Source organism: Acinonyx jubatus, chromosome A1 (assembly GCF_027475565.1).
Source record: "Acinonyx jubatus isolate Ajub_Pintada_27869175 chromosome A1, VMU_Ajub_asm_v1.0, whole genome shotgun sequence".
NCBI lineage: Eukaryota > Metazoa > Chordata > Mammalia > Carnivora > Felidae > Acinonyx > Acinonyx jubatus.
Genome location: NC_069380.1, coordinates 134719733 through 134734912, shown reverse-complemented (window position 1 = coordinate 134734912; position 15180 = coordinate 134719733). Strand labels below are relative to the sequence as shown.

Here is a 15180-nt window from a genome sequence, read left to right as displayed (position 1 = left end):
AACAGAAGAACATAACCAACTCACATCCAATTTCTTCTGATAATTTAGATTCCTCACAATCTTCCTAGTTATGTGAAGGGCATGAGTATCATCCAAAGCATAGTAGTCGGATACTCCAGACTTCCTACAGAGCAAAGCACACTAAAATAATCAGAACAGGGAAAAGGAAAAGAAGTATCTTAAACCCCAAATATCTTCTCTCACTTAAGGATAGCATCATTTCACTTCCAAAATACTTCAACACATGTCATCTAATTTGATTCTCACAATGGCCGTGGCAGAAAGGTATTATCCTTATTTCACAAACAGGAAAAACTGAGGTATACTTAAATTAAGTACCTTGCCCTAGGACCAGCAGTAGCTGTATAAGAATCCACACCTTCTATTTTTTAATCTTGACCTTCTTCTACTAGACCAGAGAGCCTTGCTGATGAGGACTTCTATTTAATGCTCCTCCCATGCACCTCAAACAAAGCTGTATATGATTAAAGTTCAACAACCACAGATGGCATAATGTAGTCCATAACAACAAAGTGTTTGTCACTAACTAAGCTCCTAACAAAGATGCCAACTATGGTCTCTCATTTCAGAGAGACAGCTGAGGAGCACCTTACAAAGTTACACCCTAAGAATAAGCTGCTATAGGTAACATACAAAGGCTTGAAGACCCTGTCCCTTGGATCAATGGTAAAACTGGGTATTGATAATAGAAATGTGATAAGGGCCACTGAAGTTCCCATTCAATTTCAAGTTCGGTGTGAATGATGCATGGGCTTGCTCTATTAGTTTTATTCTGATTAGATGGCTTGTTATCTCACAGGTAGATATACTATGACTCTGTAATATAATATTAAAAATAACTGTAGGGGCACCTAGCTGGCTCAGTCAGTGGAGCATGTGACTCTTGATCTGGGGGTATTAAGTTCAAGCCTCACATTGAATGGAGAGATTACTTAAAAATAAAATCTTTTAAAAAATAAATAAATAAGGGGTGCCTGGGTAGCTCAGTCGGTTAAGTGTCCAACTTTTGATTTTGGCTCAGGTCACAATCTCACCTCTACCCTACTCTACCCTGGCAGTGCAGAGCCTGCTTGGTATTCTCTCTCCCTCTCTCTGCGCCCCTCCCCTGCTCTCTTTTAAAATAAATACATAAACTTAAAAAAATTTTTTTAAACTAAAATGATGATAAACACAGACAAAAATATGTACCTGAAAAAAATATAATTTTTCTTCATTTTATGAGTAAGGACTAATCAGCTGCAACTAAATTGTGATAATTGTGATGTCCTGTCTAGGGAAAAATGTCAAACCCTTGATAGATATTTCTTAGAAATGGGTTCTCACGGTGGCTTCAGGGCACTCTCCACCTCTGGACTGGGTGTTTCTAAATGAGCATAGAGACCGTGTTTAGTCCTACAGCCCCACACACGCTGCAAATACTAGACCCTTCAGTTTTTTTAACTTAATATGACATTTTACAACTAACCATATCTTTTAAATGCTTCATACATAATGCCAGCTATAATTGCTGACTTCTAGCTGCACTGTAATAATTCAGTAAGCAAACAGCAGCAGAAGGAACTACTTCCAAATCAGTAAATATTTAAAATAAAATGCTTTCTTTTCAAAACTGCCTAGTATTCATGAAAACAGCAGGAAAGGGAAACCTTTGATGAGACACTATATTATGAAAGTCTTTATGTCAAATTAACTCCTCAGGATGACTAATCAAAGAGGTTTAAATATGGATTTACAAAGAGGCACCTGGGTGGCTCAGTCGGTTAAGCATCTGACTTTGGCTCAGGTCATGATCTCGTGGTTTGTGGGTTCGAGCCCTCCATCGGGCTCTGTGCTGACAGCTCACAGCCTGGAGCCTGCTTCGGGTTCTGTGTCTCCTCTCTCTCTGCCCCTCCCCCCACTTGTGCTCTGTTTCTCTCTCAAAAACAAATAAACATTAAAAAAAAATTTTAAATATATGTATTTACAAAGACAGAGAAAACCCAAAGCAATCTATTACACTGTTAAAAAAAACAAAAACCAAGCCATCACTGCTTAATCATTGTCTCATGATTTTAAACAGGTTATTATTAATAATAATAGCTAGTAGCAATAGGGTGCTTAGCAGGCATAAGGCACTGCTAAGAGGTGGGAACTATTATTATCTTCATTTACACATGAAGACATGAGGCTCAGGGAAGTACGTAGTTGGTCCAGTCACAACAGTAGTAAGTAAGGCAAAGAGAAGATGAATTCTGGAACCTACAGCCCAACTTGGCATACTGCCTACAGTGTTTATGGGCACCAGATAACTTTTTTTAAATCAAAAAAATTTTTACACTACTGCTCGTCCAATGATATCTTCATTTCCATCTCCCGTTAAGCAACCACAAACAGTGGCAGTCCACCTTGTATTCCACCCACCTGTTCCACTGGCGTGCTCCTCCCTCCAGGCTGCCTGCCACGGCCTCCCTCCCTCCTCCTCCCACACCAACGTCTGCCTGCAACGGCCTATGCTATCGATCAGAGAGGACCACAGCAAGTCCGCTTACACGCATGTGCTCACCGTAAAGAAACGAGTGCTCTGTTCCACGCATGCAGAACACACAACTTAGGTGTCCTAAGCACAACACCCCTCCCTTAACCACTCCTCCTATTGCCTCTAGTTGGAAAGCTGGAAGCAAGCTATCATATTCATTTTGTAATTGCTTTTTAGCTCTTTGGTTTCTCTTATCTACGTAATGAAATTATTAATCCTGAAGGGAGAGACCAGGCCTGAAATTTTTCTGTGTTACTCACAACACTGAGTGCCATCAATCTAACCACAGTAAGCTCTCAGTGAGAAGGGAATGAAGGAAAAACTGAGGCAAACATAGCTCCTTTCCCCAACTTTTCTTAAGGCGCAGTGGTGCTACTGACAGGAAAGTAGAAATGCTGTACCTGTCTTCTTTCTCCTACCTACTAGACTGCTCCCGTAGCCTCCTGCCTCTCTGGATTTGAGGTCTGGCAGCACAAAGAGGGGTTCATGCACCTGCCAAGCCAGGGAGCTTGATGACGAGGTCTACCTGCAATTTATACCTGGCTTCTTTAGGGTATGGTCCTGGGCCCTCTTCTTTATCTACCCCCATCTTGGGGTGAGCTAGCTCAACTAGTCCCATGGGTTTAAATTCTACTTCTATGTTGACAACTCCCAATTAAAGATCTCCAGCGCTGATCTGCGGAGCAGACGCTTATCAATTAACTGCCTGCTCAGCCAGCATCCCTACTTGGATGTCTCAAGCGCCTCTAACTTACCCGGTCCAAGAGGAATACCCGATCCCCCTGCCCCATCCTCAGATCTCCTCCTCCTCCTCCCATCTTCCCTGTCTCAGGAATGAAACCATGTCAAGTTATCACCTATGTTACCCCACTTTCCTACACCCCTTATATGACATCCATCAGCAAGTCCCTCAGTTCTGTCTCAAGGAAGCTTGAACCTGGTCACTCCCCCTACGTGCATGACCACCATAGCCACCAGCATCTCTCACCTATACTGCTGATAAAACCCCCCAAATTGGTCCCTCAGGTAGACTCATGCCAAATCCCTAAATGTTCTCTGTTTTACAGCCAGGGGGAGTTTTTATGATGAAATATTTCATAATAGCATATCTCTCCTTAAAACTCCTTAAAGTTCTCTTTAAAAAAAAAGTCCAAATTCTTTAATGACAGGTTATGATATACAACAACAAAAATAGTGGCAGTTAACATTTATAGGTACTTACTTCAGGTACTATTTCAAGCAATTTATATGTATCATCTCAATCCTCACAAAACTCTAGGAGGTAGACAGTCTTCTTAGCCCTGAACTGTAACCCGAAATGACTAGACCAGTGACATGATGGAGCCAGCTCACGACTGACTCACAAGAGCCAAATGTGTGCACCTCTTCCTGATTCCACACTCAGTGGTGTCCTCTCAGGACCTTGCAGTCAGCCTCGGTGGGATAATTTACACCAGGGGCATTGGCAGGTGCCACAAAGTAGGGCTTCCCCCCCCCCAAAAACCAGCTGTTATGCACTTACTGCTGTTGAGAGTTTAGCTAAGCTACCTCATGGTAGATGGCTGCCTCAGAATCTACTTCGTTTGACTGAGTGGCCTGCAGGAACCTTAAACTCACTCCAGCACGCTCATGCGAGCACATGCTCTGGACAGCAGCCACAGAGCACAAGCACGTGTAAGTCCTGATTATGACTCCCCCAGCGACCCTCATGATCAACAGTCTCCCTGCCTCCCAGCTCCTTCCTGCATGCCTTATGTGCTCCTTAAAGAAGACCCATATGGAACTGAACGAAACTCCCATCTTTGGGTTTGAATGGACTAAACTAGCCCTAGACTGGGAACCCCAAAGTGCTCCAACATGGACCCTAAGAAAAACATGTGCTCAGGTTCTGCCTCTGTCTGCGCTCTGCCAACAGCTCCCAGCGTGGTCCCTCGAGGCATGCCGTGTACTTCTTCCAGGTTCTGTGAGTAATACACTTGTCCATTTCAATTTCTCTCGTGGTCTGTTGTTGAATCACAGCTCACCATCCAGCACATTGTGCTCCACTTAACAAATATTAATTTCACAAAGTCTTAATGCCTGCACGGCACTGGGTTAGATCCACCTCCTATATGCCCTTCCTATACTTCTTTGTGGACCTTATCACATGTACACATTTATATCATTTTTTGGCAATTACTTATCACCCACCTCCCTAAGATGTTAATAAGCTCTCTGAGGTCAAAGACAATGTCTACCTTATTATCTTGAATACCTGTAACAGTGTCTGGCACATAACCAGTGCTTGATGGATGTTTGTTAAAGAAATGAGAAACCTGTCTCTCCAGTCTTTCTAGGCTACAATGGAAAAGCTGATGTTCTAGCTTAGAAATGCAGCTCTACAGTTCAAAGAACTGAACCCTAAAACAGCAGCTCAAGAACCAATGGACTGTGGTCAGATCTGGCAAGTTTAACTCTTAGAAAAAATAATTAAACTTTCTCTTAAACGGACAAACAGGCAACAGTGAATCCTGGAAAGAAACAACGGCCTCTGTTTCACCTGCAGTGCAGATCGGCACCTCCAAGATCCTCAGCTGAGACCTCTTCTCCAGTCGCGGCTTTAACCTACAGCAGCGATAAAAGTCAGGGGTGAGTTTTGCCCATTGGAGAAATACGAATGCTTACCTACCATGCAAGTCTTCTAACCTGACTATGGCTAACACTCTTTCTTCCACAGAGCTAAGATTCTGTTTTCTTATTCCACCCACCTAGCAAACCTGCATAAAATGGTCTCTAGTCTACAGATGAAAAATCTGAACCCAGAGTCACCAGAGAATTTCCTCACAGCCCCTGAGCAAGTGACAGAACCTGAGTTGAATCGAGGTATTTCTGGCTTGAGAAAGCCCACTCTCCTTCTCCTAACCTATGCATGTCAAAGCATTTGTGTCTGTGCATATGCTGTTCCCACAACCTGGGCTCCCTGCTCTCTGTCACGTACCTGAGGAATCCCCCTTCATTCTTTAGACCCCAGCTGCTCTATGTGGATTCTCCTGACCTGCCCAGGCCTCTTAATCATTAAGGAGTCTCCACAGCAATTAAAAGAACAATGCTTGTTCATCTGTGGTCCAAGAATACTCCACATACATCTCCAACAGGGCACCTATCAGATCGTATGTCAATAATCTGCACATGTCTCTATTGTCTCCTCTATACTGTGAGTTCCTTGATAACAGGAACTGTGATGTGATGTGAATGCTCAATAAATTTAATGAATTAATGCCATTTTTGGCTATCCTGAAAAATTCCAGTAACTATCACAAACTCTTCAAGGTACAATACCTTTAAGATGGCAAAAAAAAAAGTCTCTAAGATTAACCATATCTAAGATTCAGCAGAATATGACCAAAAAGAAAGAAGCTCAAGTAATAAATTACGTATGACTTAATTACAGCCTGAGAAATTCTAACAGAAAAAAAAAAAAAAAAGAAAGAAAAATTATTTAGTGCTAAACGCCAACCTGATCCCTTAGGAATTGCTTATTGATTCTTACCTGTTTGGGTTGACTGATTTCTTTTTCTTCAAATAGAAACATGTTTTTATTAGAATAATGAATATTTATCTAAACTGCAACGTAGCAAGGACTTACTCCCTACCTCAGAAGCTCTGTCTTGGCTTAGTCAGTTAAGCATCCGACTCTTGGTATTGGCTCAGGTCATGATCTCACAGTTTGTGGGATCGGGCCCTGTGTCAGGATCTGCAATGACAGCATGGGATTCTCTCTCTTCCTCTCCCTCTGCCTCACCCTGCTCATGCTCCCACACTATCTCTCTCTCTCAAAATAAATAAATAAACATTAAAAAAAAAAAAAAGCTCTGTCTTAAATAAAATATTATTGCACAGGGAAAAGTAACTAAAATTTTCACCTCCAATTATTCCACCCACAGGACTAAATTCTTGGTTCTCTTCTTCCCAAAATATTCATTGTAAAATAGCATTCAGCCCAGACAATAACTAATTATAAGAGGTGTCTGGATATTTAAAGTTGCAAAAAAGGAATAAACAACCATTATGCTCTATTTACTTATTTCCAGGGTTCTGACTAATATCAACTGATAAAATAAGGATTCGTCATTGGTTAATATTTACTGAACACCCACCCACAACATGTCGGATACTGTGACAGGTGCAAAGATGAAAAAAATCAAAAACAGCTCAATCTACTAAACATTAAGTTCAGAAGACCAAAGAACAAAAAGATCCTTCAAAAATTGGTCTTATTATTATGCATTTTTCCAGCCACTTTAAGTGACTAAAAGCTATAGCAACGCAACCCCACATTATGCACAAAATCTTTTTCAATTTTCAGAAAAACAAGTGTCAAAATTTAGAACCCTGAAGTGGATGAGGCTGCTGCTGCTTTTTTTTTTTTAAACCTGTAACCATGTCTTTCAGTGGGAGACTACAGATCAGAGTCGAGTTGTCTAAGAGAACTGCTGACTTTGGCTGCCTCATTGCTCCTGGCTGAGGCACAGGGTAAATCTGAACCCACCGACTGGAGGACACTGCAACTGCACATTAGACAAAGCTTTCTCTTAAAAACAGCTGGGGGCGCCTGGGTGGCGCAGTCGGTTAAGCGTCCGACTTCAGCCAGGTCACGATCTCGCGGTCCGGGAGTTCGAGCCCCGCGTCAGGCTCTGGGCTGATGGCTCGGAGCCTGGAGCCTGTTTCCGATTCTGTGTCTCCCTCTCTCTCTGCCCCTCCCCCGTTCATGCTCTGTCTCTCTGTCCCAAAAATAAATAAATGTTGGAAAAAAAAAAAAAAACCAGCTAGTGTTCTTCCAGTATTCTCATGCTGCCTACAGTCCCAAAAAGGTGTCAGACCCATCTTTACTCATTCTTTAAGGAAAAACACATACGAACTACTGAAAGTGTATACCCTTCACTAGAGAAAGGTAAATTTTGAATGAATTCTCTCCTCTCATTACCCAACGATAGGTATCATATATAACTAGAAAAATATTAAAGAATAATTGATATCAGAAGCCTTTTGAATAATGCCTTCAGGCTTTTATTACGTATAAAATGGCAGCTCTTCAGGCTTATCTGATCCTCAATAAAATTTATTAAAAATGAACACAACCATTTGGAAAATACACGTTTGTCACATTAAAGCAAGCATAAGCTGTTTTCAACATACTTTTTAAAATAAATTTGTGTTACTATTCCAAAACCAAAGATGATTTTTTCGACAGAATTTTAAAGCAATAAACTTACTCTCTTAGATAGAATTCACATACCACAAAATTCACACCTGAAGAATAAAATTCAGTGTTTTTTAGTGTATTCACAAGAACGTGGAACCATCAACACCACCTAATTCTAGAAGTTTCATCACTCCCTAATGAAAGCCCATAGTCATTACAGACACTCCCATTCTACCCTCCTCTTGGTCTCTGGCAACGACTAATCTATTTTCTGTCTCTACATATTTGCTTATTCTAAATATTTCATAGAAGCAGAACTACACAATGCTTTTCCTTTTGTGTCTGACATAATGCTTTCATGGTTTATGTTGTAGCATGTGTCAGAACTTACTCCTTTTTATGGCTGAATAATATTCCATCATATGGATATCACAGTTCTAGAATATCCTTGACATTCTTCCTCTTACCTAATAACATTCTTAGATTTCATTTAAATAATGGGACATTTTTCTAAGATGTAGTAATCACCTGTGTCTTCACCTACCCTCCCTTTATCCCTCTGAAGTCTGCGACCAGACTGTGACACAAGCACAGCAGAGTGAAGACAGCATTACTGAACAACACTGGAATGGAGCTGATCAAAGAGGGAATGGGGAAGAGTCTAGGATTACGTAATCGACTCCTCAGTCCTGCATCACAGGCAAGTGACCGGTAATGGTGTGCAGGAGCCCCCTCGCCGAAGGGCCCTGTGCTTTAGGGCTTAATGCTCAGTAGTTACCTATTGAACTTCTAATTTTATTTATTTATTTTTGATAGAGAGAGAGAGATACAGATATTTATTTTTGAGAGAGAGAGAGAGAATATGCACATGAGTAGGAGAGGGAAGAGGAAGAGAGAATCTTAAGTAGGCCCCATGACCGTGAGATCATGACATCACCTGAAATCAAGATTCAGACGCTTAACCAACTGAGCCACCCAGGTGCCCCAGATTTTCTAATTTTATCTTTGAATTTGTGTTCTGTAAATGAACAGTGATGGGGCTTATGTGCTGGGGTTCAGAACTCTTGCCTGGTCTGCCTCCCCCCACCTCGGTGGAAAGGGTTCTTGGCTCCCTGCTTCCCTGCCAACTGATGCCTGGGCACTGGGCTCTGCCCTATCTGCTCTTCCCTGCCCCCGCAAGGCAACTGCTACACCTGCCCCCAGTGGGGGCCTGGTATGGGCACAGGGAGGATCAGGAGTCAGGCATGCACCCCCTGGCATCTCAGGGTGGAGCACAGCAGCACCGGCACGATCCTGGGCTGGCAGTGCTGACGTGTATTCTCTAGCAGATGATTCAGTGGAGGTGGGAGCTAGCGGACAGCCTTTTGCCTCTGCCCATTTGGATATCAAGCACATCCTAGAACAGAGGCTGTATACCCTTGGAGGTCATATGTCCATCAGGAGTTGAATGGTGGGCCACTGGAAGCATGAGTGCCAGGGAAAGGGTGTATTCCATGTTGGAGAGAACATGTCCTTAAATAGCAAATAAAAAACACCGTGACAGGTAAAGGCACGACAGAAGGAAAATGTTTTATATTTTAGTACCTTTAACAGTATTTTTTTCTTCCTTTTTGAACAAGGGTCCTGTATCTTCATTTTGCACTGAGGTCTGCAAATTATATAGCTGGCCCTACAAGTGATTCATAAAGATTGCTAGTATTAGAAATTTAGAGCACCTCTCATAGCTATTCTACATTGTTCCTTTTTATAAAAACTTAACCTTTTTGAAAAGTAATATTTTCACAAGGCTCAGAGAGCTAAAGATCTCAAAATGTTTATGTGCAGAAAAAAAAAAGTCAAAAGTGTCTCTCCCACCCCGTTCCATCTCCTCTGCATTTAAACTATGTTTACTGTATCTTTTCTAGAGTTTCTATATGCATACACATTATATGCATATACATGCATTATATATATGCATAAATGTATAACTTCCCCATTTTACAAAAAGTGGACATATGTGCAAGCACCTTGCTATTTTTTTTCACCTAACAATTTATCGGCTTGTTATTGACCATGAGTCAAACAGCACTGCAACTTATGTAAAAGAAAAAGTAAGTAAGGCACCGGGTGGCTCGGTCAGTTATATCTCTGACTCCTGATTTGGGCTCAGGTCATGATATCACGGTTTGTGAGTTTGAGCCGCTTGTCAGGCTCCACGCTGACAATATGGAGCCTGTATGGGATTCTCTCTCTCTCCCTAGATCTCTCTGGCCCTTCCCCACTCTCTCTCTCTCTAAAAAAAAGTGTGCTCAAGAAATTCATGTTGAATGAATTGACTCAAAAAAAAAAAAAAAGAAAAAAGAAGTAAAAGTTTATTTCATCAGCCATTCAACAAATGATCCTGTGCCAATTGTGTATCTACATACAAAACAATGTTAGACTCCTTCCTTAAATCCTACCCACATGAACTCAAAATGGATTACAAACCTAAAAGAGCTAACACTATAAAACTGAGAAGAAACTGAAGTATTAAATCTCCATGATCTTGCAATATAGGCAAAGCCATCACATATAAGACACCAAGAGCACAAGCAAAAAGAGAAAAGCAATACATAAAGTGGACTTGATAAAAATTAAAACTGTGCATGTTTCAAAGGAAGATACCATTAAGAAAGTGAAGACAATCCATAGAGAGAAAATATGTGCAAATCACATATCTGAAAAGAGACTTGTATACTGAACATATAAAGAATTCTTACAACTCAATAAAGACAACCCAATTTTACAAATGGGCAAAGGATCTTGGGGCGCCTGGGTGGCTCAGCTGGTTAAGCGTCCAAATGTTGATTTCAGCTCAGGTCATGATCTCACGGTTCATGAGTTCAAGCCCCACTTTGGACTCTGCGCTGACAGGGCAGAGCCTGCTTGGATTCTCTCTCTGCCCCTCCCCCATGTGCATGTTCTCTCTCTCAAAATAAACTTAAAAAAAATAAAAGAATGGGCAAAGGATCTGAATAGACATTTCTCCAAAGAAGATACACAAATGACCAGCAAGTACATGAATGATGTTCAATATCATTAACCATTAGAGAAATGCAAATCAAAACCTCAATGAGGTACCATCCACTAGGATGGCTATCATCAAACACATACACAATAACAACTGTTGGCAAGGAAATGTAAAAATCAGAACCCTCACACACTGTTGCCAAGCATATAAAATATGCTCTGGACAGGTTGGTATTTCCTCAAAATGTTAACCTCAGAGTTACCATGTGACCTAGCAACTGTACTCACAGGTATATAACCACTATAAAGGGAAACATATCCATACAAAAGCCTGGATGTGGGGGCGCCCGTGTGGCTCAGTCAGTTAAGCGTCAGCTCAGGTCATAATCTCACAGTTCATGGGCTGGAGCCCTGTGTCGGGCTCCATGCTGACAGCACACAGTCTGCTCAGGATTCTCTCTGTCCCTCTCTGCCCCTCCCCTGCTCATATGTGTGTATGTGCTCGTGCTCGCTCTCTCTCTCTCTCTCTCTCTCAAAATAAGTAAATAAACTTAAAAAAACCTGGATGTGAATGTGCACGGCAGCATTATTCGTAATACGCAAAAACTGGAAACAACCCACATGACTATCAGCTGATAAATGGATAAACAAAATGCAGCCTATCCATACAATGAAATATTATTCAGCAATAAAAAGAAATGATTTCTCAAAAAATTAAACACAAAATTATCACATGCTCCGGCAATTCCACTTCTGAGCATATACCCAAAAAGAAATGAAAGCATGAAACTCAAATATATTTGTATACTCATGTTCACAGTAGCATTATTCACAACACCCTCAAGTGGAAGCAACCCAAAAGTCCACTGATGGATGACTGAATAAACAAAATGGTATATACATGCAATGGACTATTACTCAGCCTTAAAAAGGAAGTTCTGACATATGCAACAACATAGTGAATCTTTACTTACTTATCCTAAGTAAAATATGCCAGTCACAAAAGGATACATACTGTATGACTGTACTTGTACAAGGTACCTACAGCAGTCAAACTCATAGAAAAAGTAGAATTGGGGTAGCCAGGGACAGTGGAGGTTGGGGAGAATGGGGAGTTAGTGTTTAATGGGTACAGATTTTGAGTTAGAGCAGATGAGATACTGCTGGAGGTGGTTGGGGGTGATGGTTGCACAACAAAGTGAGTACACTTACCGCCACAAAACTGTGTCTTTAAAAATGGTTAGAATGGTAAAATTCATATTATGTATATTTGACTTCAATCAATCAATCAATCAATCAATCAAAACTATGTTCTTACCAACGGGGGTCCTCCCAAGAAAATGGTGCCCTGCTTGCGTACAATGATGTTTTCATCAGCCATTGCAGGCACATAAGCACCACCTGCCGTACAGGAGCCCATGACCACCGCTATCTGCAATCCAAGCAGACAAGGTGCTTGGTAAGGCTCAAACAGTTAATTATAGTCTCTGGATCTACAGTTCCATAAACGTTACAGTACCAGGAGATATTACTAGCTGGTCCCTATAGTTCTTTTTAAAAATGGTCCTCCGGGGGCACCTGGGTGGCTCAGTCGGTTAAGCCTCCGACTTCAGCTCAGGTCACGATCTCACGGTCCGTGAGTTCAAGCCCCGCATCGGGCTCTGGGCTGATGGCTCAGAGCCTGGAGCCCGCTTCCGATTTTGTGTCTCCCTCTCTCTCTGCCCCTCCCCCGTTCATGCTCTGTCTCTCTCTGTCTCAAAAATAAATAAACGTTAAAAAAAAAAAAATGGTCCTCCGAATGTTTGGAATAGTTTCTTAACTACTTCTATCAAAGCATTTTGAAGGGCTTAGATCACATTTTTTACAAAATTTATGGACAGTCTCCCTGTGAGAGAGAAGACTGGCCATTTAGACCATTAGCCTGATCGACTTAATTGAGAGGAGAAACTCCACAAGCCACCCAAAGATTAGCAAAACTGTGTTGAAACTAATAATAAGTCTTCTCAACAACTACCACTTACCTCACTGGAATACTGAAATAATTCTCCAAGTGAGTGTTAATATTTTGTGTAACAATGAATATGGTACGTTCTAAATATAAAACTAATGTTAGCATCAAAGTTGAAAATCTTGCTCAAAAGAAGTCAATTGTGTAGAACCTGGGTGATGTGTACCTGAGTATTCGCCGTATTATTTTCTCTACTTTTATGGGTATTTAAAATTTTCAATAATAAAGCTTTAAAAACAGCTCTTATTACAGATTAATAAGACACAAAGAATAATAAATATGGGTTTGGCTGATTATGTCTAAGTAGGCATAAATAATATCAGAGAAAATTTTTAAAAGTATGTAATGGCTATTTTCTTAAATTACCATATGAAAGCAGTTTTTGCTACTAATTCCAATATCCATTCTATCAGTTTTCTTACAGTCATACAAATACCCACTTTGAAATGAAAATGCTACACTAGTATCAATCCAAAGATGCAAGACAGCACGAGTTAACATTTTTCCATCTAAATGGCAGTCACAAAAAGTATTTTTTCCTATTTCATGTATGTTATTAAAAATGGCTGCAAAATTGTACTGCCAACATATTACAAGTATTTATCACGCATTGTGTTTGCTTATCAATCAGAAGTTTATTTTCCAAGTATCTATGGCTAGAAAAGTTCTTGAACAAGGAAAGAAGCACCGGAAACATTCACTGTGACAGTGTTCATGAAAACGAAGATAGCAAATAACCAACACATCCATCGACACAGCATTTTGAACCAATACACCAACTGTTAATGAGTTCTTTAAAAATCTGAGGGAAAAAAACAAATGATCTTAACACTTCATAAATTCATATGGAGGGTACATGAGTGTTCCATTCTGTTACTGTACTATTCTCTGTTCTTTCCGCATTTTTGAAATATTTTATGGGCTTTTTTTTAAGGTTCTACCAGGAATAAAGGACACAATTTCACCTTATCAGCCTGCTCTCTGTACACGAACAGCAGATACAGTTCAAACTATTTCAGTACCAAAAAAATAAAACTCAAGGAAGTAGAGAAGAGTCACAGTGAAGTAAAAATCTAAAAAGGGACAAATTTCAAAGCCCTGAAGAACTAAACAGGCATAGCAGGGTTCCATGAAAACAAACTGAAAGCAAAAGAAAGCAATGGCAACTGTCAGCAAATATTCAGAGACCAAGGATGGGAGGCAGGGTGGCTGGTAAACAAGGAAAGAAGAATCTGTTTGTCAAAAGGTAGTAAGATAAAAATGAGGGAAATGAAGCTGAATGCCATCATGCCATCTCAGGGGGAGAAAAGACCTACCAGTTTGGTAGAAAAGTTTCACAAGTGAATCGCTAACAAATTATTAGTGCATCTATGCTAGGGAATTCTGCCATATTCCTAAGGGCACTTCAGATGCGGTTTTTTCCAAAGCATTTCCAAAGCCAAGGAAATCAACAATCCACTTCTCTTGCAGGAACTGATAATGGCCTCCACCGACCCCTGACTCTTGGTATCCACGTCCTATAAAATCTGGTAACATGCTTCTAATACATAGATTATAGCAAGTGTCACTCCTGTGATCAAGTTATGAGAGACTCTGTCTTCCACCTTGCTGGCTCCCTCTCTTGCCCACCTGCCTGTTCACCCTAATGCATCTAGCTGACATGTGGTAACTTATACGGATGCCCACTTGGGAAGGAACCTAGACATGCTTCTGGCCAACAACTTACAAGAAAATGAGTGAGACCTGCAGAGAACTGAATCATGCCAACAACCACGTGAGCAAGCCGGGGCAGACCCTTACTAATGGAGACTGAAGAGGACTGCAGCCACATGAGACCCAGAGCTAGGGGATCCGGCTCAGCTGTGCTCAGAGTTGTGCCCCAGAGCAACTGTGAGGTAAAAAATGGTGCTTTCAACTACCAAGTTTTGGGGTACTCTGTTCTGCAGCAATGGATAACTATCACAGAGATCAAAAAGCATCTAAAGTAACTACAACTGAAGCACATCTGAAGCCTTGGGACGGTCTTTGCTTAGAAGTACTTTGCTGTTGGTGCACCTGGGTGGCTCAGTCGGTTGAGCGTCTGACTTGAGCTCAGGTCATGATCTCACAGTTCATGAGTTCGAGCCCCACATAGGGCTCTATGCTGACAGGTCAGAACCTGGAGTCTGCTTCAGACCCTGTGTCTCCCTCTCTCTCTGCCCCCCCGCCCCCCACTTGTGCTCTGTCTCTGCCTCTCAAACATGAATAAACTTCAGCTCAGGTCATGAGTTCAAGCCCCCCATCAGGCTCTGGGCTGACCAGTCAGAGCCTGGAGTCTGCTTCAGATTCTGTCTCCCTCTCTCTCTGCCCCTCCCCCACCCACACTCTGTCTCTGCCTCTCAAACATGAATAAACATCAAAAACAAAACAAAAAAAACAGAAAATACTTAAAAAAAAAAAAAGTTATTTGTTGTTGCTGCCCTTCAG

General features: G+C 41.3%; 1 protein-coding gene across 1 annotated transcript in view; it reads right to left on the bottom strand.

Annotated features, from left to right (window-relative positions):
- MCCC2 (methylcrotonyl-CoA carboxylase subunit 2) overlaps positions 1-15180 on the bottom strand; it is a 71499-nt gene that overhangs the window by 20183 nt on the left and 36136 nt on the right. Inside the window, exons 7-9 of the mRNA XM_015074584.3 lie at positions 12025-12138; positions 5076-5140; positions 25-124 (exon numbers count right to left, since the gene is read on the bottom strand). Coding sequence (XP_014930070.2) covers positions 25-124; positions 5076-5140; positions 12025-12138 — 279 coding nt within the window. The remainder of the gene's footprint in view (positions 1-24; positions 125-5075; positions 5141-12024; positions 12139-15180) is intronic.